The sequence below is a fragment of the Engystomops pustulosus genome, chromosome 10 (genome assembly GCF_040894005.1).
Source record: "Engystomops pustulosus chromosome 10, aEngPut4.maternal, whole genome shotgun sequence".
In the NCBI taxonomy this organism is placed as follows: domain Eukaryota; kingdom Metazoa; phylum Chordata; class Amphibia; order Anura; family Leptodactylidae; genus Engystomops; species Engystomops pustulosus.
In genome coordinates this window covers 11724908-11747791 of record NC_092420.1, presented here as the reverse complement: position 1 = coordinate 11747791, position 22884 = coordinate 11724908, and the positions used below count along the sequence as shown (strand labels likewise).

The 22884-nt window shown below is 42.5% G+C and overlaps 3 protein-coding genes across 4 annotated transcripts in view; 2 read left to right on the top strand and 1 right to left on the bottom strand.

Annotated features, from left to right (window-relative positions):
* Positions 1-4143, top strand: part of IL17RE (interleukin 17 receptor E) — a 36259-nt gene extending 32116 nt beyond the window's left edge. The window contains exon 16 of the mRNA XM_072129192.1: positions 129-4143. Within this exon, the coding sequence (XP_071985293.1) occupies positions 129-763 (635 nt within the window). The 3' untranslated portion in view covers positions 764-4143. The remainder of the gene's footprint in view (positions 1-128) is intronic.
* Positions 1-22884, bottom strand: part of LOC140103681 (uncharacterized) — a 147039-nt gene that overhangs the window by 74886 nt on the left and 49269 nt on the right. The gene's annotated exons all lie outside the window — the stretch shown is intronic.
* IL17RC (interleukin 17 receptor C) overlaps positions 13432-22884 on the top strand; it is a 33516-nt gene continuing 24063 nt past the window's right edge. Inside the window, exon 1 of one of the 2 annotated variants that reach the window (XM_072127019.1) lies at positions 13432-13772. In XM_072127019.1, coding sequence (XP_071983120.1) covers positions 13650-13772 — 123 coding nt within the window. In that variant the 5' untranslated portion in view covers positions 13432-13649. The remainder of the gene's footprint in view (positions 13773-22884) is intronic. The other variant, XM_072127020.1, reaches the window with a different exon arrangement.

The following is a 22884-nucleotide window of genomic DNA, read 5'->3' as shown; positions in this document are numbered from 1 at the left end:
ACTCTATGGTCAATCAGTGGTCATTTTTCTAAGCACCATATGGCAGTATTAAGCGGTTGATGCACTGTATGGTGGTATTATTTATGCACTATACATTGTGTAATTGGCTTCTCTCTCCCTCTACCCAGCCCCTCTTTGGAGAAGGACCATACTCCTAGTCTACTCCCCCGATTCTGCAGAGCACAAGACCCTCATCTGCGCCTTTGCCGACTTCCTACACAACATCCTGGGATGTGAGGTCATCTTGGATCTATGGGATATGAACACAGTCAGCCAAATCGGAACACTGCCCTGGTTTTACCAAAAGCGGGAACTAGTGAGTCAACAGAAGGGCAAAGTGATGATCGTATGGACCAGACGGAGCAAGAAGATGTACGACCAGTGGAGGAACCGGGAAAACAACAACATCGGATGTAAAGACTCGACTAATCTGTTTGGGGCGGCCATGTCCTGCCTGGAGAAAGACTTTGAGGTGCAACAGAGACATGGGATCGTGGAGGACTACACAATGGTCTGCTTCGAAGGACTGTGCAGGAAGAAGGACATCCCCAAACATTTAAGGAAGATCTCCAGGTACCGCTTGTTTAAGGACCTCTATAGACTGGTCAGCCACCTCCAAGACACTACTTGCCTATCTCCTCCTTGCCTCTTCAAGGCAGTCGCCAAATACCTCATGAAAAAACTTACATACTCTGAAAAGAAAAAGAGTCTTCAGCACCACATAGAACTTTGTAAACAGAAACTCGTTGAGGACGTCAGATGATAACGGGAGAGGATCCAATGACCTGGCGGAGAATGATGGAACCCCTGAGAGATCCACCTCCTGAGAGGAAGAAGTCCAAACAGTAATTGGTGTATCGGCTCCTTAAGATTGAGGAGATTCAAATTTACATACGACCCACCCCTTTTATGGTTCCACTTGTGATCGGATTGGTGTCTGGAATGGAGATGTAAATGATTATTCGTAATCAGTACAAACCATCTGCATAGTCTCTAAATAGGTGTTTTCATGTTGAATAATTATAACATATCCACATCTCTCACGCATATATAATAGATTCGGGTCCAGTGGTGTAACGAGAAGCTGATGGGCCCCAGTGTAAAGTCTGTTCCAGGCCCCCCCGACTATAATGTATGGTTTATAGTAATAGTCTTCTCATACGGGAAAGTGACACTATAAGGGCCCCCTAAACCTCTTGGGCCCAGGTGCAATCGCAACCTTTGCACCCCCTCAAGTTACGCCCCTGTTCGGGTCCCATCTCTGGGATATGGAAACTGCGTCTCGAGACCCCCCCCCCCCCCTTTCCATCATCCCACTGATGGGACTGGCATCTATTGAGTATTTATCATCAATGTGGATATGTAATAAATAACATGAGAACACCCCTTTAAGTCTTGTCACAAATTTAAAGGGAACATGTGAGTATGTTTGGGGCCCCTCAACTGGCAGTATGTCTTCATGTAACTGGGGTTTAGGGTCCCTTACCCTTTCACTTTACCTCCTCTGTCCATTCCACATTCCCAAGATTCCAAAGGGTTTGCAGAACACACGGATTGGTCGAGATAAGGTAAAAAGGTTTGTTGAGGGTTTAATGACTTCAGTTCTACTGACAGGTTCCCTTTAATTAGAAAGTGTAATTGTCTCTTAATGGATTATTCTCATCTCATAAATTGAGGAAGTATTGATAGGATGCCAGCATTGTTTAGGGAATCTGTGTCATCATGCCCACAGTGTGGAGTTTTCCATGCACTTAGTGTCCTGAGGTTATTCTTCATAAAAAACCATGAAAAGTAGGTACAGAACCGCATCTGCAAATCCACTGCAAAAAATCCAAGGGTCATCCTCAGATCTTTTCCACCAAGTTTTTATTTCTTAAAGGGATTGGCAATTCTTTTAGATAAGTTGCCCAAATACATTTACTGCCTACATTTTCATCCAGTGATTCAGCAGTCCTACTACTTACTTTTCTCTATTCTTCTTTCTTTACAGCTCTGAACTCTGCTGAATAGGAGTAGCTGCAGCAGCACAGTATGACTCATCCTGCTCCCTCCCCTATTTTTGTCTCTGTCAGTGAGGGAGACACAGTGGGTGATGCCATTAAGATGGCCTAGAGCAGTGAGAGGAAGCTGTATATATATACAGAGGGCAGAATAGTGAGAACAGGGAAAGGCTGAAGCTTTCAAAGGAGGCAAATACACAGATACATGTTTTCTCTTCAACCGAGACATTGAGGGAAGGGGGAGTCAGAGAGCTGAGATAAATGCTGCCTGTGGGACTCGCTGAAGAGAATTCCTAAGGGAGGGGGGATGAGGTAATTGAGAGAGACATGGGCTGTGTGTGACTCGCTGAAGAGAATTCCTAAGGGAGGGGGGATGAGGGAGTTGAGTTGTGTCGCACAGTATCACACAGCTGAACAGACAGCACCTTTTGATTCGGTGAGTCTCCTGGCAAGGACCCAGCTACTTTTTTTTAAATGTGATTTTGGCTAGATCTGAGTTATGGATTTTTATACAATAAAAAAGCACAGTATGGAGTCTTCTGCAGGAACATGTCATTAGGTTTAATAGTAAAAAAAACCTGATGACAGGTTCCCTCTAAGATTTGTGGGGGTCCCTAAGATGTTCCCACTTCTAATCATTATGACATGTGAATCACCCCTTTAAGACCTACATCACTTCATTCCTTCTACCCAGTGTTATTATTTTGCCTCTAGCAACCAATGAAAGTTCAACTTTGTTTGCAATGGACATCAAAGACCCTTTTTCAGGACGGATTGGAAACTCCATTCCCGATATTTTGTTACTTGTACATTTATATACAGGAAAAGATTGAACAAATGAATTATGTACATGTCAAATCATCTTATGATTGTTAAAAAATGTATATGAAATCACAGAACAGAAATATTATCCGTACATGAGGTAACCCCGGAAATGTCTGACCTCCTTTGGGGGATTTATAGGAATGTTAAATTTGGAAATCAAATATTGGGATATATCGGGAGGTCTGTAAGACGGTTTAAGTGTTCTTAAAGGAATCTGTCATAGAAAACAGAGTCATAATCACCTCCATTTTGGGGGAGTGGCTAAGGGGGAGTGGCTTAAACCCAAATACAGAGGAGCGAGGAAGACGTCTGATCCGTTACCCTATAACCCATTGATTTATTGACATATAGGGAGGAGTTTGGTAAAAATTTTACATAGTTAGCCCAATGTTGGGTTTGACCCCTAAAATGTATCCTCCCAATGAACAGGGCATTTGTATGGACAGTCCTAACTTTAGATATACGAGCAAATCTGTCAGATTTGGTCTTATATACTTCAGCAACCAATCATAGCTGAGCTTTTATTTTAAAAACATGTCTGGGAAGATAAAGGCAGGCTTTTGATTGGTTGTCATCTTTAATTCTTAAAGGGGTTGTCCGAAGCTAATAAAAAAACAAAAGGTGGCCAGGAGGGGGCTGCTTAAAAAATAAAGATGCACTTTCCTTCCGGCACCCTCCGGGTGTCCGCGCTGCTGTCGCTCTGGTCCACGTGCCATGTAAACAAACATGGCCGCCGGAGCAGCACTGGACTCAGCTTCCAGTCGGCCGTGGCCTATTCACAGCACTGTGTATGCATGCCGGATGTTTGTAGGGTCCAGCCGGAAGCCGAATCCAGCACTGCTTGTTTGTTTACACAAACTGTTTGTTTACATGGCGCGGACCAGAGCGACAGCAGCGCGGGACACCCGGAGGGCGTCGGAAGGTAAGTGCATCTTTATTTTTTTAAGCAGCCCCCTCCAGGGCCACTTTTTGTGTTTTTCAGAACTCTCGGACAACCCCTTTAAACACTTCCAGGAAAAAGAAAGCTACGCTATGAGTGGTTGCTAAGGTTTTCAGAGTAACCAATCACAGCTCAACTTTTTCTTCTAAACTGCCCTGCTGAAAATGAAAGCTGCTCTGTGATTGGTTGCTAAGGTTTTCCCTCCTTTACGGTTTTGATAAATAAAGGCCTCATTTTCCCAGATTTCTAAATGTCTTGCCTTATTGTGAAATGTAAGATATATGCTGTGTACAGTGTTTGTAGGGACTGGCGCTCTGAATTGTGATGGGAAAAGTTTTTATAAAAAGAGGAGAAAAAAATGGAGATTTCTTCAGGTTTTTCTTAAATAAAATATGTAAAAAAAATGTTCTGCGGACTGTTTTTTGGGCTTTGGGAGGTGAAAAATTAACAAAAATGAAAAAAAGTTGTACATTTAAGTGATTGACATGATGTAGAAGGACCGCATTATGGCGATGATGTGGACGGCGTGCGATATATTACTTTTCTGTGCCACCGCCTGTATGTGTGATGTGCTACACACGCCTGTCACCATGGTTACTCAGCACTGTGTAACCGTGGGGCCCCTATACGTGCACTGAGATTAGTATGATTAATCTTTAACAATAGTGATCTCCCGGCACAGGATTGCGGTATTATCTGAGATAACTACTCTGCGGTATTACACACTGCACAGAAGTTTCCCACAATTTCACGTAAAAGCAAATAATAAACTGAGATGATAAGCGTTTACCTTATATAAGGTTTATGGCAAACGACAACACATTCCACACTGTATAGTGTGACACCCCTCATAAAAAATACTCAAGATTCCCACGTAGGATGCCACAGGTAAGTGATCAGTGAACTTCAGACACGGTGTGACATCTGCGTGACTTGGAAAAAGAAGACTTTGGAAATAAGTGGCGGTATTATGTTGGTAGTTTAGCATTATTTGACAGTGTAGGGCATTATTATACGGGTGCCACATTGAAATATTACATGGGCACTGGATAGCGATATTATGCAGGTACTGTTACGTACAATTATTTCACACTGTATTAGAGTATTATGTTTGCAGTATCATGTGACCAACATATAGTAGTTTTATATATGTTCCATATAATATTATTATGCAAGCACTATATGGCAGTATTATGTAGCTAACATAAAATAGTATTACATAGGCATCATATTATATTATTATACTAGCACTATATGGCAGTATTGTATTTTTAACATCTAGTAATGTTACATAGGCTCCATATGGTATTATTATGCTAGTACTGTATGGCAGTATTATGTTTACAACATGTAGTAATATTATACAGGCTCAATTTAGTATTATTATACTAGCACTGTATGACAGTATTATGTTTTCAACATATAATAATATTATATAGGCTCCATATAGAAGTATTCTGCTTGTACTGTATGGCAGTATTATGTTTTAAACATATAATAATATGACATAGGCCCCATATAGTATTATTATATTAGTACTGTATGACAGCATTATGTTTTCAACATATAGTAATATTACATAGGCTCCATATAGTATTATTATGCTAGTACTGTATGACAGTATTACGTTTCCAACATATAGTAATATTATATAGGCTCCATATAGTATTATTATGCTAGTACTGTATTACTGTATGGCAGTATTATGTTTTAAACATATAGTAATATGACATAGGCTCCATATAGTATTATTATGCTAGTACTGTATGGCAGTATTATGTTTTAAACATATAGTAATATTACATAAGCTCCATATAGTATTATTATGCTAGTACTGTATGGCAGTATTATGTTTTAAACATATAGTAATATGACATAGGCTCCATATAGTATTATTATGCTAGTACTGTATGGCAGTATTATGTTTTAAACATATAGTAATATGACATAGGCTCCATATAGTATTATTATGCTAGTACTGTATGGCAGTATTATGTTGGCGTGGAGTGCCAGGGGTATTAGATACTACTGCCTTGTGGGTACTGTATGGTGCTGTTATTTCAGTGCAATGCATGGCGATATTACATGGGTGACATATATTTTTATACTGGCAGTCCCTAAGTAGCAGTGTCATGTGGCCACTGTATAGCACTATTATGTAAGCTATGTGTGGCAGTATGACATTGGCACTGAATGAAGGGCACAACAACTCTCTACCATCACCATGATATTATTATTATTATGTAGGCACAGAATGCCCACTGTATAGCACTATACTAGTCCTGGACATACTTTGGCAGTATTATTATGTGAGCACTATATGGAAGTACTATATGGGTACTATGGCATTGTGATGGGCTCATTGTATGGCAGTATAATAATTCATGTTGGTGGTATTTAGGGATCACTCTACTACTTGGGAAGAATGATGCAATATATTTAGGGAAGGAGGCGACTCCTATGATTTGGCTCAGACTGGGATCACAGAAGAAGGTGATAATTGCTTTGTATCAGGTGTAACTCTTATAAGTGGTTATTAATAATCTGTTATAATCTGTTTAGGGCCATTACACACTACGTGAGCCATGTTCCTGAGTTGGCTGGTGTTTTCAGACAAGCAGTGTAAAATGCCACCTAACTAGAAGGACAGGAACCTGCCGCGCAGCGCCATTGTACACACAGGGCGGGAATATCAGGTTTGGGTTTTGCCTCTATAAACATGTAACAATAAGATTGTTAGACAAACTGTCGCTGGATTGTTGTCTCTATGTACAGAATGAGACATTGTCGAGTAATCCTGAGATATACAAGGTCGACATATCAAGGATTCTGCCTTCTAACCGCACACTATCAGGGTATGCTGGGGGGTTGTAGCTTCCATATGGCTGGATTGTCAAAAATGAGTTTTGGGTTAGAAACAGACATTTCCTAATATAATCCGTATACGCAGTAAAGTTTGACATAAATGATTGATAATCAGTGCGATTCTGATCTGTGTAATACTACATTACGCCTGCGGGAGTGCTGTAGGAAAATCAAACCCTTGCTGTTGGCTTTCCCCACAGATTACAACTGATCATTGGGGGAATCTTACAATTAAAAAAAAGTATTATCCAAATAGATAATTCCATAAATCCAGAATTTAATCTTTGGCCTATATTTAGTTGTTTGACCTAGTTCTAAATATAACTCGCTTATCACATTATTACTGCGTATTTGGAAACCAATGAATCATATTCTTAATGTTTATCCACAGGGTGACAAACAGGTGTGTCCATTCCCAGGTTCATACCCACCGTAGCCTGTGGGAGCAAGAACAGAATGTCACTCAGTGGGATTATAGGAGCTGTAGGATACTCTGTACTAGCACCCCCAACCCATGCACATCCCATGATGCACCATTGGATCATGGTAGTCCAATGGATAAAATCTGACCCAAGTACTAAACCAAGTACCTTACAATTAAAGATAAAATGGGGCAGATTTACTTAGCAGGTCCAGTCGCGATCCAACGAGGATTCGGGTCTGCTGCAATTCACTAAGGTTGAGCGCCGGAGTCCAACTGCTTCTTCCTGGTGCTTGTAAGTGCGTGTCTTGCGACACATTTCTAAATATTAAATCCCGCGCGCTTTCCGAATCTGTCAGGTTGTCTGACAGCCCACTCCCCCCAAACCCCCAATTTCTGTCACAAGCAAGCCGGCGCCGATGTGCCAAAATCCAATCGCGTGCACCAAAATCCCGGGGCAATATAGCGCAAAAAGGAAATTGACGGGAAACCCTTTAGTAAATGAGCCCCAATGAGTTGTTGGCTTGAAGGCCCAGTTCTTCAAATGGTCCCTAAACTCATCAATCCAGCATTGATGACAATGTTTCTAAAGAGTCTAACACTGTAAGATGCCCATTGTCTTCTGCCTCATAAAGATGATGGCCCATTGGCACTAGAAAGCCCCATATTTTAAGACGTCTGCAGCCTCCCATCCATAATACCATATGGATTTTCAATGGTGACAAGTGTTACCATTTACCTCAAATACCTCAAAATGTCCATATTCCTCTTAGCCACTCCGCGCAGACGATGCCCCGACGATGAAGCCCATAATCTTCTTATTCCATGGATCTACTTTAAGTAGGTGATAGACCTCATGGTGGAGAAGGTTCAGGACCCAGAACATGAGGAAGTGCATTGGTCTTACAGTGCATTTTCTTAAGTCTCAATTGCACATCTGAACTATGCCAAAATTGAACAAGAAGTGACTAAAAGGACACTATGGGGCAGATTTACTTACCTGGTCCCGTCGTGATCCCGCGGTGCGTTGTCCGACGTGGATTCAGGTCCGGCGCGATTCTCTAAGATCGTGCGTTCAAGTTCCTGCAGGTGTCGCTGCTGTGCCGAGGTCCGCCGGAGTTCACCTGCTTCTTCCCGGTGCATGTAAGTGCTGATCTTGTGACACAAATTCTTTTTTAAATTCTGCGTCTTTTCCGAATCTGTCGGGTTGTCCGACGGCCACACCCCCCAATTTTTGTTGCGTGAAAGTCGGCGCCGATGTGACACAATCCCATCACGTGCGCCAAAATCCCGGGGCAATTCGGCGCAAATCGGATATATTCGGGAAACCCGGCGAAAGTGCGGCGTTCGGACCCTAAGTAAATGAGCCCCTATATGTAAGTACTAATCCATTGCTAATCTTAAAATTTTATTTGTGGCAATTAATCATCTTTTCCCTATTCCTACATTTCCACCACTATCCCAATATTCCATTATCTACTAATGAATTCTCTTCCTTGTAACCATTCTAATCTGCTACCTATCCATCTGACCTTCTCACCACCACCTACTCTGCTCTCTCTGGAGCTATAAACCCTCACATATTCATGACCTCTTCATTTCTCAAAAACTGTCTTTTCTGGGCTGGATACTTGGCTAACTCTGTCTGACACTGCCTCCACTGCTGCTCTCTATTATGGTGGTCTGTACTCATGCTCCCCATCCCTGCAACAAACCTGGTGAAGGAGTTGCTATTCTCCAGTCTGGCTACTTCAGCCCAATCCCACCTTTACCCTCCCTCACTTTTCCATCTTTTGAAGTTCACTCCATCCGCATGTATGCTCCCTCTAACCTCCAAGTGGCTATCATCTACCAACCTCCAGTTTCTGACACTGCTTTTATTGACCCCTTTAATATCCCCCTCTCATATGTTTAATATAATGGGTGACATTAACATCCACATTGATACAGGTCGCTTTGAAACCGCTAAACTCATCCCACTTACTTCTTCTTTTGGACTCTCACAGTGGTTCTCCACAGCCACTCATAAACAGGGCCATGCGCTTGACTTAATTTTCACCCACCTCTGTTCCCTATCTAACCTGTCTAACACTACTCTTCTATCTGATCACAGCCTATTCACGTTCTCTACCATTCTGGCTTCAACCACTCCAATCCAACAAGGTAGGACTCTCCTACCTCTCTCTACCATATCTTCATGCAAGGAGGTAGAAACTGCTGTAACACCACCATTACCTCTGGATTCTGCAGCCCCCATCACTCTCACTATAACTAGACAACCCAACCGGTAACCCTGGCACACCACACAAAACAGTGCTGAACGGTGTTGGAAGAAATCCCTCTCCAAGGAAGACCACCTATCATACAACCAGGTGGTCCTAAGCTTAAGCGTCTTCTCTTCCCTTACTGATGAAAAAGTTACCTCCATGCTGTGAAGCTCACACCCCACTACTTGTGCGCGTGACCAAATTCCATCACATCTTATCGTCAACCTCACCCTGTGCTCATCCTAGCCCTAACTCATCTCTTTAGCCATCTCTGGACCAATCTACTCTACTGAGCGATTGTGCTAACTCACTACTTTCATTAGATCTTTGACAACCTACAATGTGGTTTCCCACCAAATTACGGGACTGAGACTGCCCTGACCAAAGTGTGTAACGACCTACTGTATGCCAAAGCAAAACATCACTACTCCGCTCTCCTTCTTCTTCATCTGTCCTCTGCCTTTGACACTGTTGACCTTTCTGTCCTGCCGCAGACGCTACGTTCTCTTGGCATCACTGATCTCTGGGCCTTTGCTGGATCCCCTCGTAACTCTCCAACCAAACGCTCTCGTACCAACTTTTCAGCTTGCCCCCCTCTCAGTTGACATTTATCAAGGCTCTGTCCTGGGACCTCTATTCTTTTCCATCTACACCGTTGTACTAGGACCCCTACTCTTCTCCAGCTACACCTATGGCCTGTATGCAGTGGCCGGTGTGCAGTGACATCACAGCCCTGAGTGTGGTGACATCACTAGTCTTATTATGGGCTTTGAGAATTAGTTACTGAATGTGTTTTTGAGACTGATGTCGTTTTTGGAGGCCCATAGAGACTGGCCATTACATTTGAATTGGCCCTGATCTGTGGGGGTCCTGGGTACTGGACCTCCAAAAATTGAGCTGCAGAACATTTTCCATTGATATCAGAATTTTTAGTGTGGAAAACCTCTTTAAAATGTACAGGTAGGCCCATCTCCAGGCTTCAATAAGCACCTGGGCGACAGACCCTTAGTTGGTCCCTTTGCAATGAACTTATGTGGGAAATTGACAAAGATGAGGTCTGCACTCTTTGTTGCTTGAGTCGAAACTTGTGTCTTTTATTTATTCATGGAAACCAGCAGTTACAAATATGGATAAAATCTGACGCGTTTCTGACCTTCTCGGTCCTTAGTCAATTTCCTTTGTATCTGTGAGAAGAAAGGTGTTCTTGGATGCCAACGCACCGGGAGTAGAGCAGGTCTGTGAATATGTGATCATAGATCACGATTATTTGGACTTTTAATGAACTTACGTGGCAGAATTAAAAGTTCTGAAACTAAAAGAGTCCCCTGTTCCCTACTTTATCATCCCAAACGGCCCCCTCAGCTTATATTATATACAGATCCCACATGGTTCCATTATATAGAGCTCCCCTATAGGTATATTATATACAGCCCCCCTCACCCTGCATGGATTCAGTCAGTGTCGGACTGGTTCTGCTTGGGTCCACCAGATAAAATTTCAGCAGGTTCTCGCAGTTCTAGCACTCACCTAGCTATGCCGGGTACTGGCGAAAACTCTACAAAAACAAACTCCGATGTGTTACAAAATTTGCTACGCCTTCCAATTCACAGCACTTATATTTTCTTAGGGTGTATTCACATGGTCACATTTTGATCTGGTGCAGTTTTTGGTAACTAAAACTTTAAATCCTGATCGGAAACTTGCTTTTCCATTCATTCCCCATCCTGCACATAGAAGGTTTGCTATGAAATTCCCTTGACAATCCAACCTAAAAAATCAGTTGTTGGGCAATGCATCCATGGCAAACCTTCCAATGAACGACTTCCAGCTGGCACCGGCAGCAGCCGATTACTGACGTACATGTATATGATTGTGGATGAATCACTGGGACATGATAATCACCGCTCTGATGTCTCTGCTCCCGCCCTCAAGCGCCGTCCGCCACATCCAACATGGCCGCCTAGTAGTTGTAATGAATGCAACTTAGTTATTCTATTGTAGGATTATAATAGCAATGTCAGGCTCTATCATTTGTCATTATCATCATCTGATCTGAGAATCAGGTGATCAGTGATCTGGGGCACTACATATATACGTACAGTACTTATACATACATACATACATACCCAGATATATACATATATGTACAGTACCTATACATACATATACAGATACATACATATATATGTATAGTACTTATACATACATACATACACATATACATACATATATACGTACAGTACAGTACTTATACATACATACACAGATACATACATATATACATACAGTACTTATACATACATACACAGATACATACATATATATGTACGGTACTTATACATACATACATACATACAAACACAAATACATACATATATACGTAAAGTACTTATACATACCCACACAGATACATACATACATACGTACAATACTTATACATATATATATACAGATACATACATATATATGTACAGTAATTATACATACATACACAGATACATATATGTACAGTACTTATACATACATATACAGATACATACATATATATGTACAGTACTTATACATACATACACAGATACATATATATGTACAGTACCTATACATACATATACAGATACATACATATATATGTACAGTGATTATACATACATACACAGATACATATATGTACAGTACTTATACATACATATACAGATACATACATATATATGTACAGTACTTATACATACATACACAGATACATATATGTACAGTACTTATACATACATATACAGATACATACATATATATGTACAGTACTTATACATACATACATACACAGATACATATATATGTACAGTACTTATACATACATACACAGATACATACATATATGCATATGTGCCAATGGTCCTGATTTTGCTAGGGGATTTCTAGGATTTAGAAACACAAAGGGACAGTGATTCAGGATGTATTGAGGCATTCCCAGAAATCCTGTGGGTGTGGCTTAAATGTCCCAATTTTAGCCAAGCAAACTCAGCTATTACAGAACATCATACTACACACCTCAGCTGCTACTGAACCTCAGAAAACATGTTACATCTGCTGCAGAACCTCATAACATACACATCACCCGCTTCGGAACATCATAATACACAACTCAGCTGCTGCAAATCATCATATAACACACCTCAGTTGCTAAAGAACCACATAACACATGCTGCTGCAGAACATCCTAATGCACACATCAGCTGCTGCAGAACCTCATAACACATACATCATCTGCTGCAGAACATCGTAATACACACCTCAGCTACAAACATCCTCATTCTACCAACATCAGCTGTTGTAGTACATCATAATTCAGATCCCAGCTGCTGCAAATCATCATAAAACACACCTCAGCTGCTGCAGAACCTCATAACACATACATCAGCTGCTGCAGAACATCCTAATGCACACATCACCTGCTGCAGAACCTCATAAAACACACCACAGCTGCTGCAGAACCTCATAACACATACATCAGCTGCTGCAGAACAACCTAATGCAGGCATCACCTGCTGCAGAACCTCATAAAACACACCACAGCTGCTGCAGAACCTCATAACACATACATCAGCTGCTGCAGAACATCATAATACATGCTCTGGCAGAATATGCTAATGGACACCTTGGAACATCATAATACACATCTCAGCTGCTGCAGAACCCCATAAAACACACTTCCATTGCTGCAGCTCCTCATAACACAAACCTCAGCTGCTGCAGAATTTCACATTACAGACGCTAGTAGCTGCAGAACATCATAACACACATTCCAGCTGCTGCAGAACCTCATCATACACACCTCAGCTGTTATATTGTTACGTCCCTCTTCTTATAATGACATTGTTATTATTTTTATAGCATTGTTACACTGTTGCTCTTTGTTGCTATTCTTTGCAGTAGTTTTGGTTCCTCTTCCTCAGTGTCAGGAAGCTGCAGGTAAGCAGTGAGTGCTCTCAGGTATCACAGGGCACTGAGTATGAGGCAGCACATGGGAGGACTCTGCCCCATGCACATGGAGGTGGAACCACAGGGCAGGGTGGAGCAGAGGCAGTCACACAACTTCTGCACTTAGGAACTGGAGGGACTCAGGGAAGGACTGAACGGAACCCACAGGAGCCCAGCAGAACACAGGGGTCACATTCATCTATATTGGGATTGGACTTGGCTTCTGATACATTACAATGAGTCTTTATGGGTTGATGGATGCTGGGTAGAACTTCTATATCTCCATAAGTGGCCCCCAGAAGCCCCTATAGGGTCCAGAAACAGCTTTGGGATTTATAGATTGTGAGACATTGACAATGAAGCACCTGGCTTTCTGCTGCCTCCTCCTGGCATTGAGCTTACACTATAGGATCTGTGTATTGCAGGATGCTGGACTGGAGACCCTTCCCAGTGATGCACAAGCCGTCAGCTGCACAGGGGTAAGTCATATGTCATGGGGAGGGTAACAATTGGTCCATAGGATGAATAATACAAGATCAATCACCAAAAAGAATTTTAAGCATTTTGTATTAATCGTGATTTTGTTTTGACTTATTATAGCTCATTTTCTATAGGTATATCAGTGTCTGGGAAAGCTGGGTGACAGCCCACATGGTGCCCACATCAGTGATACATTCTGCGCTCTTGTAACATTAGGTCACTATAGATAGGACCAGTGTTCAGGAGTCTTATAAAGCTGGGTATGATGCTATAGACTAGAGAGTCACCCAGCTCTCCCAGAAACATGTTATTGAGCAGGTGGTAGTAACGTATCTTCAGGTGACGGATGTTGGAGTGTCGGTTTATCAGGGTTAAATCTTCATGTAGGAATTTCAGGTAGAAAGCGAACAAGCAGACGGCATTCCGGAGACATTACTAATGCATTCTGATGGGTTCATGTAGAACCAGTGACCCGCATATATATATATATATAGGAGAGCACTGTGAGTATTGTTATGGGGGCACTATATGATAGGAGGTCACTGTGACTATTGTTATGGGGGCACTATATGATAGGAGGTCACTGTGACTATTGTTATGGGGGCACTATATGATAGGAGGTCACTATGACTATTGTTATGTGGGCACTATATGATAGGAGGTCACTGTGACTATTGTTATGGGGGCACTATATGATAGGTGGTCACTGTGACTATTGTTATGGGGACACTATATGATAGGAGGTCACTGTGACTATTGCTATGGGGGCTCTATATAATAGGAGGTCACTGTGACTATTGTTATGGGGGCACTATATGATAGGAGGTCACTGTGACTATTGCTATGGGGGCACTATATGATAGGAGGTCACTGTGATTATTGTAATGGGGGCACTATATGATAGGACAGTGATGGCTAACCTATGGCACTGGTGCCAGAGGTGGCACTCAGAGCCCTTTCTGTGGGCACTCAGGCCATCAACAGAGATGACTCCAGGTATCTTCCTGCAATCCCAGTCAGCCCAGGACTTGCTGTGCAGAGGTATTTTAAAGTGACAGCTCTACCTGGGACTATTTTCTGCTTTATTGGTGTCCTCAGGGTGCTGGTATCAATGAAAACTGTGACAGAGAAGGGAATATAAATCACAAATTAAATTTCTGTGTTGGCACTTTGCGATAAATAAGCGGGACTTTGTTGTAGTTTTGGGCACTCGGTCTCTAAAAGGTTTGCCATCACTGTGATAGGAGGTCACTGTGATTATTGTAATGGGGGCACTATATGATAGGAGGTCACTGATTATTGTAATGGGGGCACTATATGATAGGTGGTCACTGTGACTATTGTTATGGGGGCACTATATGATAGGAGGTCACTGTGACTATAGTTATGGGGGCACTATATGATAGGAGGTCACTGTGACTATTGTTATGGGGGCACTATATGATAGGTGGTCACTGTGACTATTGTTATGGGGGCACTATGTGATAGAAGGTCACTGTGACTATTGTTATGGGGGCTCTATATGATAGGAGGTCACTGTGACTATTGTTATGGGGGCACTATATGATAGAAGGTCACTGTGACTATTGTTATGGGGGCACTATATGATAGGTGGTCACTGTGACTATTGTTATGGGGGCACTATGTGATAGAAGGTCACTGTGACTATTGTTATGGGGGCTCTATATGATAGGAGGTCACTGTGACTATTGTTATGGGGGCACTATATGATAGGTGGTCACTGTGACTATTGTTATGGGGGCACTATATGATAGGTGGTCACTGTGACTATTGTTATGGGGGCACTATATGATAGGAGGTCACTGTGACTATTGTTATGGGGGCACTATATGATAGGAGGTCACTGTGACTATTGTTATGGGGGCACTATATGATAGGAGGTCACTGTGATTATTGTTATAGGGGCACTATATGATAGGAGGTCACTGTGACTATTGTTATGGGGGCACTATATGATAGGAGGTCACTGTGACTATTGTTATGGGGGCACTATATGATAGGAGGTCACTGTGACTATTGTTATGGGGGCACTATATGATAGGAGGTCACTGTGACTATTGTTATGGGGGCACTATATGATAGGAGGTCACTATGACTATTGTTATGTGGGCACTATATGATAGGAGGTCACTGTGACTATTGTTATGGGGGCACTATATGATAGGTGGTCACTGTGACTATTGTTATGGGGACACTATATGATAGGAGGTCACTGTGACTATTGCTATGGGGGCTCTATATAATAGGAGGTCACTGTGACTATTGCTATGGGGGCACTATATGATAGGAGGTCACTGTGATTATTGTAATGGGGGCACTATATGATAGGAGGTCACTGATTATTGTAATGGGGGCACTATATGATAGGTGGTCACTGTGACTATTGTTATGGGGGCACTATATGATAGGAGGTCACTGTGACTATAGTTATGGGGGCACTATATGATAGGAGGTCACTGTGACTATTGTTATGGGGGCACTATATGATAGGAGGTCACTGTGATTATTGTTATAGGGGCACTATATGATAGGAGGTCACTGTGACTATTGTTATGGGGGCACTATATGATAGGAGGTCACTGTGACTATTGTTATGGGGGCACTATATGATAGGAGGTCACTGTGACTATTGTTATGGGGGCACTATATGATAGAAGGTCACTGTGACTATTGTTATGGGGGCACTATATGATAGAAGGTCACTGTGACTATTGTTATGGGGGCACTATATGATAGGTGGTCACTGTGACTATTGTTATGGGGGCACTATATGATAGGAGGTCACTGTGACTATTGTTATGGGGGCACTATATGATAGGAGGTCACTGTGACTATTGTTATGGGGGCACTATATGATAGGAGGTCACTGTGACTATTGTTATGGGGGCACTATATGATAGAAGGTCACTGTGACTATTGTTATGGGGGCACTATATGATAGAAGGTCACTGTGACTATTGTTATGGGGGCACTATATGATAGGTGGTCACTGTGACTATTGTTATGTGGGCACTATATGATAGGAGGTTACTATGACTATTGTTATGGGGGCACTATATGATAGGAGGTCACTATGACTATTGTTATGTGGGCACTATATGATAGGAGGTCACTATGACTATTGTTATGGGGGCACTATATGATAGGAGGTCACTGTGACTATTGTTATGGGGGCACTATATGATAGGAGGTCACTGTGACTATTGTTATGGGGGCACTATATGATAGGAGGTCACTGTGATTATTGTTATGGGGGCACTATATGATAGGAGGTCACTGTGACTATTGTTATGGGGGCACTATATGATAGGAGGTCACTGTGATTATTGTTATGGGGGCACTATATGATAGGAGGTCACTGTGATTATTGTTATGGGGGCACTATATGATAGGAGGTCACTGTGATTATTGTTATGGGGGCACTATATGATAGGAGGTCACTATGACTATTGTTATGGGGGCACTATATAATAGGAGGTCACTATGACTATTGTTATGTGGGCACTATATGATAGGAGGTCACTGACTATTGTTATGGGGGCACTATATGATAGGAGGTCACTGTGACTATTGTTATGGGGGCACTATATGATAGGAGGTCACTGTGACTATTGTTATGGGGGCACTATATGATAGGAGGTCACTGTGACTATTGTTATGGGGGCACTATATGATAGGTGGTCACTGTGACTATTGTTATGGGGGCACTATATGATAGAAGGTCACTGTGACTATTGTTATGGGGGCACTATATGATAGGTGGTCACTGTGACTATTGTTATGGGGGCACTATATGATAGAAGGTCACTGTGACTATTGTTATGGGGGCACTATATGATAGGTGGTCACTGTGACTATTGTTATGGGGGCACTATATGATAGGTGGTCACTGTGACTATTGTTATGGGGGCACTATATGATAGGAGGTCACTGTGACTATTGTTATGGGGGCACTATATGATAGGTGGTCACTGTGACTATTGTTATGGGGGCACTATATGATAGGAGGTCACTGTGACTATAGTTATGGGGGCACTATATGATAGGAGGTCACTGTGACTATTGTTATGGGGGCACTATATGATAGGTGGTCACTGTGACTATTGTTATGGGGGCACTATATGATAGAAGGTCACTGTGACTGTTGTTATGGGGGCACTTTATGATAGGAGGTCACTGTGACTATAGTTATGGGGGCACTATATGATAGGAGGTCACTGTGATTATTGTTATGGGGGCACTATATGATAGGAGGTCACTGTGACTATTGTTATGGGGGCACTATATGATAGGTGGTCACTGTGACTATTGTTATGGGGGCACTATATGATAGGAGGTCACTGTGACTATAGTTATGGGGGCACTATATGATAGGAGGTCACTGTGACTATTGTTATGGGGGCACTATATGATAGGTGGTCACTGTGACTATTGTTATGGGGGCACTATATGATAGAAGGTCACTGTGACTGTTGTTATGGGGGCACTTTATGATAGGAGGTCACTGTGACTATAGTTATGGGGGCACTATATGATAGGTGGTCACTGTGACTATTGTTATGGGGGCACTATATGATAGGTGGTCACTGTGACTATTGTTATGGGGGCACTATATGATAGGAGGTCACTCTGACTATTGTTATGGGGACACTATATGATAGGAGGTCACTGTGACTATTGTTATGGGGGCTCTATATGATAGGAGGTCACTGTGACTATTGTTATGGGGGCACTATATGATAGGTGGTCACTGTGACTATTGTTATGGGGGCACTATATGATAGGTGGTCACTGTGACTATTGTTATGGGGGCACTATATGATAGGAGGTCACTCTGACTATTGTTATGGGGACACTATATGATAGGAGGTCACTCTGACTATTGTTATGGGGGCTCTATATGATAGGAGGTCACTGTGACTATTGTTATGGGGGCACTATATGATAGGAGGTCACTGTGACTATTGTTATGGGGGCACTATATGATAGGAGGTCACTGTGACTATTGTTATGGGGGCACTATATGATAGGAGGTCACTGTGACTATTGTTATGGGGGCACTATATGATAGGAGGTCACTGTGACTATAGTTATGGGGGCACTATATGATAGGAGGTCACTGTGACTATTGTTATGGGGGCACTATATGATAGGTGGTCACTGTGACTATTGTTATGGGGGCACTATATGATAGAAGGTCACTGTGACTGTTGTTATGGGGGCACTTTATGATAGGAGGTCACTGTGACTATAGTTATGGGGGCACTATATGATAGGTGGTCACTGTGACTATTGTTATGGGGGCACTATATGATAGGTGGTCACTGTGACTATTGTTATGGGGGCACTATATGATAGAAGGTCACTCTGACTATTGTTATGGGGACACTATATGATAGGAGGTCACTGTGACTATTGTTATGGGGGCTCTATATGATAGGAGGTCACTGTGACTATTGTTATGGGGGCTCTATATGATAGGAGGTCACTGTGACTATTGTTATGGGGGCACTATATGATAGGTGGTCACTGTGACTATTGTTATGGGGGCACTATATGATAGGTGGTCACTGTGACTATTGTTATGGGGGCACTATATGATAGGAGGTCACTCTGACTATTGTTATGGGGACACTATATGATAGGAGGTCACTGTGACTATTGTTATGGGGGCTCTATATGATAGGAGGTCACTGTGACTATTGTTATGGGGGCACTATATGATAGGAGGTCACTGTGACTATTGTTATGGGGGCACTATATGATAGGAGGTCACTGTGACTATTGTTATGGGGGCACTATATGATAGGAGGTCACTGTGACTATTGTTATGGGGGCACTATATGATAGGAGGTCACTCTGACTATTGTTATGGGGGCACTATATGATAGGAGGTCACTGTGACTATTGTTATGGGGGCACTATATGATAGGAGGTCACTGTGACTATTGTTATGGGGGCACTATATGATAGGAGGTCACTCTGACTATTGTTATGGGGACACTATATGATAGGAGGTCACTGTGACTATTGTTATGGGGGCACTATATGATAGGAGGTCACTGTGACTATTGTTATGGGGGCACTATATGATAGGAGGTCACTGTGACTATTGTTATGATGACAAGGCAGCTGTTGTCATGGGGGCATTGTAGCTATTGTACTGCTACATGTGACTATTGTTATAGAGGCTTTATGGCTATTATACTTACTGTATGAGGTCCCTGTGGCTATTGTTATTGAGGCACACTGGATATTACACAGTCACTATTGTTATGGGGATACTATGACTTATTATATTAGGCAATTGTGACAATTGTTATGAATGTACTCTGATTATTACCGCATTATGGGGACGCTATGATTTGTATAATGAGAGCCTGGTATTATTAATAATAATCTTTATTTCTATAGCACCATCATATTCTGTAGCGCTTTACAAATCATAGGGGACATATACAAATATAATATTACATTACAGAGTGTATACAGTCATATGGAACAATAGGAGTGAGGTTACAATGTTATGGGGGGTCCTGTGACTATTATATATATGTGGGGACACTATGCTTATTACAATGATAGGACTTATAGGAGAAGTAACACTTGTACAATCTGGTGACTGCTGTATAACAGCTGATAACGGTGACTATTACATAGACGGATATATATACGTTTTTCTCCCTACCTGCTGGGGGACCCATGATTTACATATTTGGAATTAGAGCTTTCATTGAGTTGTTCTGGAGACCCCTGACCCCTCTGTAGGTTTACAGAACGCTGTACTGTCACTTTAAGTGATGATACAATAGTGTTAAGTGATGATACAATAGTATTGTGTAGAGGTTAGTGGTTCGCCGATATTACGCACATTGCGGTTGTATACGTTTATGGTGACCTGATTTCTTTGCTGGAGTGAGATGTTGGTTAGTAAATCAGATATCCTGGAAGAATTCCCAATCCTGGAAAAATGGGAAAGTATCATTCATCCCCACATTCCACGTGTTAGTACAAGTAAATAACCATCCAGTACAACCAATGAAAACTACTCTACTGATATACAGGAGGATACAATGGCAGGATAACCGTCCTATAGTGTACAATATATACCAAGTCATATAGTGCTCACATATATAGGGGCACATTTACTTACCCGGTCCTGTCGTGATCCCGCGGCGCGTTGTCCGACGCTGATTCGGGTCTGCCAGGATTCACTAAGGTCGTGCGCCCCATATCCAGCAGGTGTCGCTGCTGCGCCGAGGTCCGCCGGAGTTCACCTTCTTCTTCCCGGTGCATGTGAGTGCTGATATTGCTACACAATTCTTTTTTAAATTCCGCGGTTTTTCCAAATCCGTCGGGTTGTCTGACGGCCACGCCCCCCGATTTCTGTCGCTTGAAAGCTGGCGCCGATGCGTCACAATCCAGTCACATGCGCCAAAATCCCTGGGCAATTCGGCGCAAACCAGAAATATTTAGGAAACCCGACGAAAGTGCGGCGTTCGGATCCTTAGTAAATGAGCCCCTAGTGTCTTATACACAGCATATAGTACAGCCCTATAGTGCACCCAGAGACTTATACCGTGTAGAACTCAAATAAACTGTCCTATATACTGTACAGCAGCATATAGTACCCATAGTATCGTCCTATAGTCACTGGATAAATACAGCAACCACATGTGGTGTCTAAGCTACAGCACCATATTTTACCCATAAAATATCCTATAGTGCACCCATACTCTGTCCTCTTGATAGCATAACGATCCCGTAGTGCACCCATACGGTGTCCTATTGATAGCAGCATACAGTCAGCATCCAAATAACCGTTCTATAGTGCACCCACAGACAGTGTCCTACTCACGGCAACTTACAGCACCCAAATAAGTGTCCTTTAGTGCACCCATTGAACAGTACTGCAATCAAATATAGCATTCAATTCACTGCAACAAACAATATAAACTATAGTGCACCCAATTAACAAGCAGTTCCCATATAACCGTCCTATAGTGCACCCAATTAACAAACAGAACCACAATGGGGCACCTTTACTAAGCCTCTTGCACCAGTTTTCTGTCTGACTTTGCACATTGTTTTAGATGCAGACTGGATGCACAGGTATTTAAGAAGTGTCCGTGCTCCATATGTGTCTCACACGCCACCCTTTAGTGGCACGGCTGCACTAGGCATCATGTGACACAAATTAGGGGGGGCGTTCCGGTGCTCAGTCGGACTGTGCGTCACATTTATCATGAAGAGTCCGATGTTGCGTGTCCTATGTTAAATGCGCACCAAAAGAAAGTTGGTGTACTCTCGGAGCAGTACAGGGGGCGCCAGATTCATGATGAACGTGCACCACAAATCCTGAATTTGGCGCCCCCTGCACACTACACAGGACACTGCACCTAGTACACACTGCACTGTTCTTAGTAAATTTGCCCCATAGTGTTCAAATTACCCCAAATCGTTTGGAACCAATTAATAGAAGGTTGTTCCCAATAATAATACTGCCATAGAGTTGCAGTATACAGAGCACATGATGGACCCACCATTTTTCTATATTCCTGTATTTGGTATGCAGGGACATATTGGGAGTTATTTATCACACACGTATGATAGCCCCGCCAATGCTCCGGTACAGCCGGCCTGTGACCCTTGTTCCCACATATAATCTGCGTGTATTGTGGCTTCTTGAGTTGCAGATGCTCCCTGGGCCCCTGGACTCTTATCTGCAGGTTTATGACTTTCACCCTCAGTACTCGGTGCGACCTTTGACACCTGATTGTATGTTTCATGTTCTGTACATTTTCTGTCCTTGCTCAGTATCAGCGCTGCTGTCGTATCTGTCGTTTACGTGGCTGTTACAAAAAAGGTTTACTTTTACGTTGTGTTCTTACGCTGATGGTGCTAAAAACGTAACGGCCAAGACTTAAGTACAGCGTTAGAGATTTTGTCCTAGGTTATTTAAGGCACCTTCCCAGAGGTAGTCGCCTGAACAGTAAGATATATTCCCCAGAGGTAGGTGCCTGAGCATTAAGGCACATTCCCCAGATGTAGGTGCCTGAGCATTGACGCACGTACCCCAGAGGTAGTCGC